This window comes from Venturia canescens, chromosome 11 (assembly GCF_019457755.1).
Source record: "Venturia canescens isolate UGA chromosome 11, ASM1945775v1, whole genome shotgun sequence".
Classification (NCBI taxonomy): Eukaryota; Metazoa; Arthropoda; class Insecta; order Hymenoptera; family Ichneumonidae; genus Venturia; species Venturia canescens.
The window spans coordinates 4283070-4293889 of record NC_057431.1 but is presented as its reverse complement, the minus strand read 5'-3'; the positions used below and the strand labels follow the sequence as shown (position 1 = coordinate 4293889).

The window sequence follows — 10820 nt, the reverse complement described above, 5'->3', positions numbered from 1 at the left end:
CGCTTTCCTGCCTTTTACCTTTCCCGTAAAATTCTCGACGAGGACAGAAGACGAGAAAATGCTCGTGAAGAAAATGAGGAAAAATGGATTAAAAAAGAAGAAAGCGAATAAACTGAAGGAATACGAGGAAAAGTGTTAAGTACTTGGCATAACGTTTAACGTTGAAAAATATAGGGCGCGAGGGATGAATAGAACGGGGAGTGGGGAAAGAAGCGGGGATTAGTCACACACTGCGGATGTATACACGCATGTGAGATCATCGAATGGCCGAAGAGGGCGCTGCGAAGCGGCGCGTACTACGACGAAATACATCGCTTCGTGTGGATTAGTTCGAGCGAGCCCCGTTGACGCACGAATCCATCACGGGCTTTTCCCTCTTCTTAATTCTCCCACGTTTTTTCTTTTTATAATTTTTCGGATATATCCCGTTTAATTAAGGAGTGAAAATATAGCAGGACTCGAGAGCTTTCGCAATAAGCAAATTCCTCGACTCCGGCAAGTGCGGAACATGTTTTAAGGCAAACATCTTTTAGGTTAATGGCGCTGTAGCGATATTTTTGAAGACTCGTTCCACGACCTAACCCTGCCTCATTTTTTCAACGGAAATTTCAATCCGTAAAAGTCAGTCTCCGATTGCGTTTCTTCTCTTTGCGTTTCTTCCAACGAAGAACAGCCCGCTCGCCGAAGCGAGGAACGAAATACCGCGACGATGGAGGTGAAATGTCCAGTAGCTCGAGGGTTCGCGGACATCGAGGGACATGTATGAGGACTCGTAACACCCGCTATATACATATGTATACGCAGGGATGGCCAGGAGGTACGCGACCGCGAAGCAAGAAATTATGTATTATTCGTGGCTGGTGAAAAGAGAGAGAGAGAGAGAGCAGAGGGCTGGCTCCGTCGGAGAAGGGGCCTGCGAGTAGTCGACTCTGGGTCGATAAGTCTGAGAAAATCGAATGGCGTTTCTGCGCCGCTCTAGCTTCCCTCCTTTTGCTGCTTCAGTGAGTCACGATGTACATTAAATGAATACTCATGCGGATACACACATACAGAGGATTTTCGCTGGTAATCCGAACCAAGCCAAATTGAAATGACCCGCAATTTCTTTGTCTTCACCTCTCCTCCATGTTTCTGCTATTTGCGAGCTTTGAGAAAATATTGAAAAATGCGTAATGCGCGAGTCAATGGAGGGGGGGGGGCTCCGGAAACGCGTTCGTCGAGCATTATCGAATCTTCAAGTTCAGACCGAAAGTGCCATTAAAGGTAAGTTATAAGTGATGTGTTTATGTTGGCGAGAAACTTTTGGTCGAAGAGAGTTATAACGGAGGCGAAAGTGCATGCGGGCTATCGCGGGATCTCCGTTAATTACCGCGACGATGCGGAGGCTCCCGGTTACCTCGAGCAGTTCGATTCCCTTAGACATTCTTCGCTAAAGTTATCTCAAAAGAGCTTTTTACTAATCATTAATGCAAATCCAGGAGACTCGGGAGTCGGAGAAACTATTCCGAAATAAGCCGGTGCCGATGCACGAGTTTTGGAGGTTCGGCCATCGGGAATTGATGAGGAGAAAGAGCGCCGGGGTGGCAGACGCGTTGCTCGCGATGCTTCGAGAACAAAGGAACGGCGAGCGGTCGGTACTCGAATTGAGCAATAAAGCAGAAGCGCTCAGTACCAGGCCAGGAGGTTGAGCGCGATGGAAGAAACACAACGAGATTGCAAAGGGATCAGAAATTAGGGACGGAGGAGGGTGCCGGAGTGATGAAAAGTTGACGAGGGACGAATGGAGAAGGAAGGAAGGAAGGAAGGGACTCGGAATCGTCGGAGAACTCCATTATCGGTACACCGGATTGTTTCGCACTGGTACAAGCCACGGTGGTCGACCGATTGCGTTGGTACACTGCGACGGAAGGAGGAATTGAGCGGGGAGATGGGGAATTCGTCGTCGACGAATAACCGCGGAGGAAAGGGAGGACGTGTAGGATCGAGGCAGGCAGGCAGGCGGGGAGGAGGGAGTACCCCGGAGTGCGAGATTCTCCCGTTGGGGAAATTGAAACGCCGCCCCGAATGCCGAAAGTGCCCTTGCGGAATGATGAGAACATCTCGTGGAATCGCCAGCAGCCAGGAGGGAGGAAGGAAACAAGAGCAACGAGGAATTCGGAATATGTTTCGTATTCACGGTGTCGTTGTAGGCGATGAGTGAAATATCCTTAATGCAACTGAATCGCGCGAGATAAAACGTCCCTTAAAATATCAGCTGCTGGAGCTGAACGAAGCGAGTTCGAGTCTCGATATTTTGAATTAACGACGCTTTTAGCGAGAGAAAACGGCTTGTATAAAAGTTTTGATGGGTGGAAAGGCGCAAGCCTCTCTCGTTGAACGCAACGACTGCCAATCGATGACTAAGAGCCTCGTCGTTGTCGCATGCTTTTCGGTGTAAAGTGCGAATAACGAGCGTGGCGAATCGATCCTTGTACAACGCTCGGAGAGACGAGGGCAAAGAAGGTGGAGAAGAGAGAGAGAGAGAGAGAGAGAGGAAGGGAAAGACAGTAGCTCCAATGGACCGCGGCATTGGTGCCTACGGTTAAATCAACAACCTGTAGATACTCTGGCGGCATTTGTGCGGTGTACAAAGAGGCGTTAAACAGCGGTATTAGGTACTACAATTGACAAAAGCTTCTTTGTATTACCGTACTACGGATAATGCCCCGTGCAGCTTTAAAAGTGGGTAAATCAATAGCGGTCGTTCATTCAAAAATCCTTGCTCGTTTTTTTCAATGCTTTTGCATCGTATTTGAGCTAGCGTTACGAGTTAAACTGCTGTCGCAAGATAAATGGTTGCGTCGAGCAGCGCGAGACGAGGCCGGTATCGATCGCCCAAAATTTAGTACATCATTGTAAAAGCTTGGTAAAGTCGTCGAAGAATTGTCCAAATACATAACGAGGATAGATGGTTCGAATATAATAGGGCGGGGGGGAGGTGGTGGGTACGCGAGGCGCTGGTCTCGTAACGGAAAGTATGGAGATTGAAAAGAAATGTTGAATAATGACCGGAGCGTCGATAATCCGTAGTGAATGACGTTGCAGGATTTATGGAAGGGCCGGAAGCGCCAGGATGAATGAGTCCGAGGGAGTGGAAAGCGAATAGGGGGAGAAGGTGATCGAGTTCCGCGACGGTAAAAAGGACGTACTCCCGGTGTCGTGGAAGAATCCTCGTTGGAAAGTGAGCGCCTATTGGATTCCAAGCTATCGGGGAACGGTGGATTTGCCTGAAAGCGAGAGAACGAGAGAACGAGAGAACGAGAGAACGAGACGGAAAAGGGGTTGGCGGAGGATGGATGGGGCGAGGGTGGCGTTCGTTCGATGACCGAGCTTTCAGCTCGGCGGTTCTGGCCTCGGAGCGGCGGTCGCGGCGGCTCTTTCAGGTGTCAGAGAGCTCTTTGTCCTTGCCAAGCAGCGGCTATCCATCGAGCCACCTCGGCTTTTCTCTTCTTGCTGAGAAAGCTAGAAGCCGGATCTCGAACTTATCCTTCTCCGACATTAACATCCTGTCCTCTTGCGGCGGGATTCTCAGGGTAAGGAACAGAATGACGGACATTTGTACACCATTCGCGCGACCGAGGAACGCTGCGCTCCTTCGGGCTGAAAAATAATTAATAGACGGATAACGGTGGTCAAGATTACTCTCCGAGAGCGAGCTTTCCGACCCTCCGACACCGGTAAACGGAGCTTCGCACAATCGGAATGTTAATTTCGGCAACGAGTTTCATTCGAGCACAACATTACGAGGCTACGAGGCTCGGCAGACCCGTGGTTGGACGGGCCTACGAGCTCCGACTATACAAAACTTGATCAAGCGCGATGTTGAAGCCTTGAGAATTTGCGTTTTACCTTCCAAGGACCGAGCGGAGAGGTGGGAGGTTACTTTGTGAAGTAACATTCGTTACAAGCTGCTGGTTGAAGAAAGAGGCTGCAGTTAAAACGAGCTCTAATGAAAGACAGCTTCAAAGAGCGGATAAACGGCTTTTTCAAGCCGAAAAATTAATTAAGGTTAACTCAGTGGCGGCGAGCTTGAGTGCGGAAGGGAAATGATAAAAAAGAAAAATGTGTGCCGCGAAGCAGCTCCACCTCCGCCGGGAGATTTAATAAGAGAGTTTGCCCAAGTAAGCGAGACCCGATGCGCGATAAATGAGATAAAGCGGTAGAGATGAGTTGTGAAATAATGACCTATCAACGAGTATTTATAGAATAGTCGATAGAGTTTTCACCAATTATCGGTTTCTGGCATACTCGTGTACCTCCAGTTTTGCTGCTCATGTGCCGAAGTACACGACGAAAGGAGGGAAGGGGATGGGCCTGCCTAACCGGAATAGGTGGGCGAGAAGTGTGAGGAGGGCAATGATGAGGACATTCGAGGACGCGTACGGAAAGCAGAGAGGGTTGTACAAGGGGCGGGAGAGTGGGAGCTCGAACCGACATAGCCTTGGCCCATGGTACGCGGTGGTGGTGCTCGTGGTCGCTGTCGGTGCCTCGTGTGCAACGGGGGGACACGGCACACGCCAACCCCAACGTGTTGCCCGGGTAACGGTATCGATTTCAGCGGGTGAGCTGTGCAGCCGCGAGAGAGAGAGAGAGAGAACGACGCGAAGCCATCGGGCAACTCCGCGTAAACCCCCCCAACAGAATCGCCAACAGCGACTAAACGACGCAGCACCAGTAGCAACACACGGCCAGACTTCCGGCGGAGTTCTCCTCCGCGATGGTACAACCAGCGCCACCTATCCTTCGGCTCGTCTCCCCCTATCCGCGCTCTCCGAAACTTTCGCACAAACTCCTTGGCCTCTCGGCACTCGCCACTCCTTCCGTAACGCGATTAGCCGCAAAGTACATGGGCATCGCTATTGGAAACTCGAGTACTCCGATATGACATCTGATTGACGGAGAGAGAGAGAGAGAGAGCAGGCTTGGCAGGGGATAAGAATGCCGTGTCAAAGTGACGTTTTAATCCCGTCAAGACGCCGTATTAGCCTCTCCTGCGACTAATTGCTTTTCCCTTCCTGCCCCCGAGTCGTCTTACACTCGGGCGTGCTGCACGACCTCGCCGCGCGAGAACAAACTTGACTAATATTGAGCAAAGTAGAGTCAAGAGACCCAATATTACTCGACACGCCTCGACGCGTTATGATCTCGTGTAATTCACCGCGAGCCCCTACGATCACTGATCTTCCCCATCAGGATCCTACTTTGAGGCCCGTAAGCATACTTTTCTTCGTGCAATATCGCCTCAAAGATCTCTCTCGAACGTTTTCATAAAAGTGCCTCGGCGCATTTGTAAGTCGATATAAACTACGATTGCAACACGAAACTTGCTGTGGTAGGTCGCACTCGAGAGCAGGCTCCGCTCGTGTCGCCACCCCCGCGAGCACCTGTCGACGAAACTTTAAGTACGAATTTACGGGGAAAAACAACTCGCGGCTTCACCTCGCCAGCCCGCTATTGGTATTCCCGATGCTGCTTTGTACTTGGCGGTTTGCCTCCCGGTGCCCTGCCTCTCTGTGAAACCATTCGAGAACAAAGAATCGTTCCCTCCGGTGCAAAACAGCATCCAGTAAAAAAAAAAAAAAAAAATGAAAAAAAAAGCGGAAAACAAAACAAAGTATGACGCCACAAACATTTTGTTGTTTTCATTTCCCTTTCAGATATGCCCCCGACACGCGGCGAGAGTGGCTCGGCTTCTGCTATAAAAACTTGGTTTCAACGATACGTGATGAATATTGCACCGTAGTGGAATACTGGGTCGGAGCCCAAAGGGATAAAAAGCCTTGAGCAGGAAGGATACAAAAACAATCAAGTCCGGAATTGCGGTGGTCGTCGAATAAAGTTTCGCGTTGCAGTTCGAGTGCTGCTGCTGCTGCTGCTGCTGCTGCTGCGTGAAAGGGAAGAACTCGCAGCCGTTGGCCATATTGAGAACAATCGTTGACAACTTTTATCATCGACATCCGATCAGTTCCAAGCTCTTTTCAAGTTACCCCCGTGGTAATACAATTTGATAAAAAACAAAAATTACTTACCTCGACACAGACGCGAATCCGATTGACCGGAAGGGATTCCCTGAAATGGCACTCTACACGGAGAATCGCGCAAGAGTTTTTCGCCGTGTAACCGTCGCTAATGAGGAGGAAGAAGGAAGAATTCGGGGTCGAGCCGCTGAAATCTGATGGAAACCTCGATATCTACGACTGTTATAAAATTTTCGCGCTAACCCCGCCGAATATCGGCCTGGATTTACACCGAATGCCCACATTTTTTCCATCACCCGCAACGGCAGTGGGATATTCACGTTTTTTTTCTGCAGAGACGAACGCGAGTTGTTTTCGCTCTAGCCGATCGAGCGAAAGAGAGAAAAACGGCGGGAAGGTGGGCTCGATGGAGGATAAAAAAAGAGGAGGAAACGTATTGCCGGGAAGCTGGAACCGAAAAATGATAATATTGAATGGAAGCGAGGGCGGGGGGCAGAGGAAAAAAACGAAACCGAATTCTCGGACGTGTGGACGTGAAAAGCGATTATTTATATACAAAGGCCGCTGGAACGATATATACGCGAAAGAGTGAGCCCGCTATCGGCCAACCAGAATCTATTTTATTCGCTTCGACAATAGCGTCTCGCGAATTCCTCTCTTTCTCCTACCGAACCGTCTGCCAAACACGCCCTTCGTATACACGTACGCACACTCGCGCACGCAGCAGAATGAAAACGTATCCCAACTTTTCCATAGCCGCGTACGTACCTATAAAACCCGAGCGTTTTATTTATTTATTTATTTTTTATTTTCCACTCTCATATCAACCTCGGTCAATATGTATACCATCCGATGGATTCTATATACCGTTTCCTCCATCTCGCACGTGTGTACAGACTTTTACAGGGTGTCTCGGAATTCGTATTTTGAAGAGAAAAGTTCTCGCGTCCATTTTTATTTACGATCCTGCGTTGCTGGGATATCGACGAAACCGTAAAACGGCCAATAACGTTGAGCCTCCGTTAACGCACCTCGTTGGCCCTCCACCAATTATTATTATTAACCGCCTTCGTAACCTTGAACCATAGAAAATGATGTAAGAGGATTTTTCTCGTCGTCGAACTCGATTCACGGGACGTCGGAGCTTCGCGTGACACCGAAACGCTCGAAAAGCCCCGACTCCGTTCAGCTGCTTTCGGTTCTGTTTGGGAAAGGGTGCGAACGTTTGCAGCTTCCGACGCTCCGATGTTCGTCCGTCGGGTATCCAGTCTCGAAAAAATTCACGATAATCAAGCGAAAGCTTTTTACCTGTATTTCTTGCTTTTATTTTTTGTTCGTCATCGGAGCACCCGCGTGGGCAGGCTCGTGTGTGTGCGAGCACTCGAAACGAATCCACACGCGCCATTGAACCTAATACCACGATTTAAAAACATGTATGCACCGCGCGAATGGTAAATTTTCCTCTCTCCTCCCACCGGATCTTTCGGGAATTTTTTCACTCCGCCCAGCGCCCGCTCCTTTCCTCTTTTCTTCTCTCTGCTATAAGCCACCGCTCCAGGATCATTATTGGGAAGATGCGCCGTACAGAATTTAGAGGATTTCCGGTTCAAAGACCGCTGAAGTTGTCGCGGGAGAAGCTCCTCCGCTCTCGAACTCGTCCTCATTTTGGCTGCTGGTCGACCTCGAAAAGGCCACAAACTTTGTTGGCCGGCACGGCTTTGTCTGAAACAATATTCCATCCGATCTCTCTCTCTCTCTCTCTTTCCCCATGGAAGTCTGCCGTGCGCGCGTATGTGAGCTTTGCTTTTAGCGAGGAATATCGAATCAGTAATTCGAACACGTACGGAAGCTCTGCCGAGAGTGCCCCGGAACGGGCAAGTGCTTTTTTCCCCTCTTTTCGAGACTTTCATGCCTTTCAGGCCATTTTTTACTGTCCCGGCAAATCCGAATTTTGTCAGAGCGAGTTTTACTGTTTTCTTTCGCGTATCGAGTGACAAAGCTTATTTTCGAATCGATTGAAACAACTGCAACGCGAGCGGTTATCACAGCTACTCGCGAATTGTCATAATTTCCTCGAGGCCCCTATTCGTCGTCGTACGAGGTCAATTGTTTCACCGCGCGCGAGAGAGCTATAATTGTATTAGCGTCGCTAATCATCCCGGGGGCTGGCGATAATCGAGACGAATGGGCGTCGAGCGTTTCGTCCGTCAGCAAAGATTCGTTATTCCAATGAGAGCAAAAAACCAACAAAATCGAATCTTCGGATTGCGACGGCTCGAATGAACGGTGCGAAATAATTCCATTACGGATTCCTTGTTCTCGCGTGCTTGGGCTACAACAAAAAACAAAACAGCGGCAGCTTACCGATCATTTTCGGATACGGAAGATTCAGTTGCTCCATAATCTGGACAAATTCCTCGAGAGATTTCGTCAGACGCGGATTAAATTTCCGTTCCTCCGCGACGCTCGTGACCATTCGTCCGTTGTAATCGTGAGCCGGATACAAACGAAAGTTTTCCGGTAGTTGGAAAATTTTCGAGTGAATCGAATCGTACAGAGTTGCCGCGGAGCCTCCCTTTCATCGAAAAATTCATTTCGGTTAGCCGCGATCGTTGATCATTGTTTAACGAATCGCGAAAAAAAACTCACTTGAAAGTCCGTTCGGCCACAGCCGCGTATGAGCAAAGCGTCGCCCGTAAATGCCATGCCCTGCTCCGCACAAACGTAAGTCACGCACCCTGTACAAAAAAAAAAAATAAAATAAAACATTGGAAAAACGTTTGATTCGCGAGATGCGCCCGGCGGACGAAGGAATATTTGAAAAATATGTCCGCTTCGAAGTTTCTCACCTTCCGTGTGTCCAGGAGTCGATAAAACTTTGAGCGCGTGCTTTCCAAATTTAACGAGGTCGTTGGGCTCGAGCAAAACGTCGGCTTGGGCACCGCTCGATCGAGATATCACCGATTTACAGCCAGGCAACAGCGTCTTCAGTTTTCCCGTTCCCGTTATATGGTCCGCGTGCATGTGTGTGTTTACTAGAGCGTCGAAACGAAAACAAACACAAATATATTCCGTTCAAAATCATTAAGATTATTCTTGCCCGAAAAATTTCAATTATTGCTCTGTATTCTCATTCTTATTTAAAATATTTTGACGGAATCGAATCCCGGAGAGAAAACATCGGAAATGTAATTCAAGCTCGCGGGGTGCAACCGTCGAAAAAGTGCCTCGAGTATATTGGGAGAGCGAAGAAAGGCGCGCGACAAGGCCCGCCGCCTGCGGCTATCTTTGCCAACTTCATTTTCAGCCTGAAATCGCATCAGGAGACGATTTCATCGCGCGAAAAGTTTCACGTTTGCCAGCAGCCTCTGCGTATACGTGTATATATCAATCAAAAGTTTCGAACAAGAGAAAACTCGTAATCTCGTTTTCCGCGACCGCCATTTCGCTTTTTTTGGGCTAGAAAAGAATAGACGATCGTACGATAAGCGATGCGGATCGTTTGCAAAAAAAATCTCTTTCCCCGTTCGACAGTGAAGACGAGAAAATATTTCAAGTTTTTCACGAACCTACGTTCTTACACTTCATTTTTGCGTCCTTTAATAAAATTCCATTCAATTCCCTCAAGGCAATCTCGAGTTGTTCGAAATTTTTAGCACTGTCATTTTTTTTTTCGTACTCACGAGCAAAAAGAAGCTGCAACTCTAGTTCCTCGATGATTTTTGCATCACGCTCGGCCCACTCGATAACCGGATCAATGAAAACTGCATGGCGACTTTGAACATCTGCGAGCAGGTACGTGTACGTGCATGACTTTGGGTCGAAAAACTGCACACAAAAACAATATGAGAAAATTAATTTCTTCCACGAGTAGACACTGAAAAATGGCATACAAATTCAAATGACTTTTTTTCTGTTAAAAAATAAAATTTGAAAAATGTATCATCCGATCAATCGACAAGGGGATCAATAAATTATTTGAAAAACCGACAAATGAAAAACATTTGAAACTTATCATTAGAGCTTTTCAAGCGATTCGATAGGTTGAAATATGTTATTATGTGATTAGATTGATACCTGACGAAACAAAAAGTCCTTTGACATCGGCACGTTTTCCATCGTTCTAATCGACGTTAGTCCATTTTCACAAAATTTTCGCGCACTTTGTGCCAACGATAGTGTACGCAAGACTGCGCAACACCTGGCAACTTTAACGGTAACTTGGTTCATGTTCGTGATTGGAAAGTTACATTAGAAGAGTGAATTACGACTGCACTGCATCAAGATAACATATCATTCCGAGTTGAGCTCGTGAATATCTGCACCCAAAAATCAAGGTCGAATTATCGGATTATCTCAATGTTTCCCTTTGTCCGCCAATATTTCAGGGATCATAACAACTGCGCAAGATTTCGAACGCGATGATTAACCTAAATCTCGACTGAAACTCATTTCAACCTGAATTCCGCACATAACCTGCAAAGCCTCACTGTCCATGATTGCTCAACAGCTGACTTGTAACAACGAATTCAGACGTACATACACGGAGAGAAAAAAATAGTACTGGTTACCACCAAGCCAGATAGTACTCAGTGCTATCCGAAAAAAAATAAAATTTCAAATTCAACTCACTATGTGGATAGCACTGGTTACTATCTATCTGTGTGGCGTTCCAGTTAGTTCGCGCAACAACCGCTACGAGGCTACAACTTTCTCGTATACACTTCGACAGGCTCTCATCAAATATATACATCGTCCATGCCAGAACCCTTCATCCAAAAAGCGTCTGGGGTAGGGTACAGT

At 47.8% G+C, this 10820-nt stretch overlaps 1 protein-coding gene across 5 annotated transcripts; it reads right to left on the bottom strand.

Moving 5' to 3' along the window:
• Positions 1-6784: 6784 nt before the first annotated feature.
• Positions 6785-10592, bottom strand: LOC122418425 (persulfide dioxygenase ETHE1, mitochondrial). 5 transcript variants are annotated; one of them, XR_006262495.1, is made up of 7 exons: positions 10095-10554; positions 9701-9845; positions 8867-9052; positions 8667-8755; positions 8382-8592; positions 7326-7739; positions 6785-7093 (listed from the first exon to the last, which is right to left on the bottom strand). XR_006262495.1 is itself a non-coding variant. In XM_043432614.1 (7 exons), exons 2-7 carry the CDS (start codon positions 10245-10247, stop codon positions 7678-7680), a joined length of 846 nt encoding a protein of 281 aa, XP_043288549.1. In that variant the 5' UTR covers positions 10248-10336; positions 10476-10592; the 3' UTR covers positions 7307-7677. The 5 variants fall into 5 exon arrangements, 4 of the variants coding, with proteins under 4 accessions (XP_043288551.1, XP_043288549.1, XP_043288550.1 ...); XM_043432614.1 differs by lacking the exon at positions 6785-7093 and having other exon boundaries at positions 7307-7739; positions 10095-10336; positions 10476-10592; XM_043432615.1 differs by lacking the exon at positions 6785-7093 and having other exon boundaries at positions 7307-7739; positions 10095-10336; positions 10494-10512.
• Positions 10593-10820: the final 228 nt, after the last annotated feature.

Coding starts and splice junctions, on each gene's coding strand:
- LOC122418425 (XM_043432614.1), bottom strand. CDS start 10,247: ATGAACCAAGTTACCGTTAAAGTTGCCAGGTGTTGCGCAGTCTTGCGT. Junction 9,053..9,700: donor GTTGCAGCTTCTTTTTGCTC/GTGAGTACGAAA, acceptor TCGACGCTCTAG/TAAACACACACATGCACGCG. Junction 8,756..8,866: donor GACTCCTGGACACACGGAAG/GTGAGAAACTTC, acceptor TTTTTTGTACAG/GGTGCGTGACTTACGTTTGT.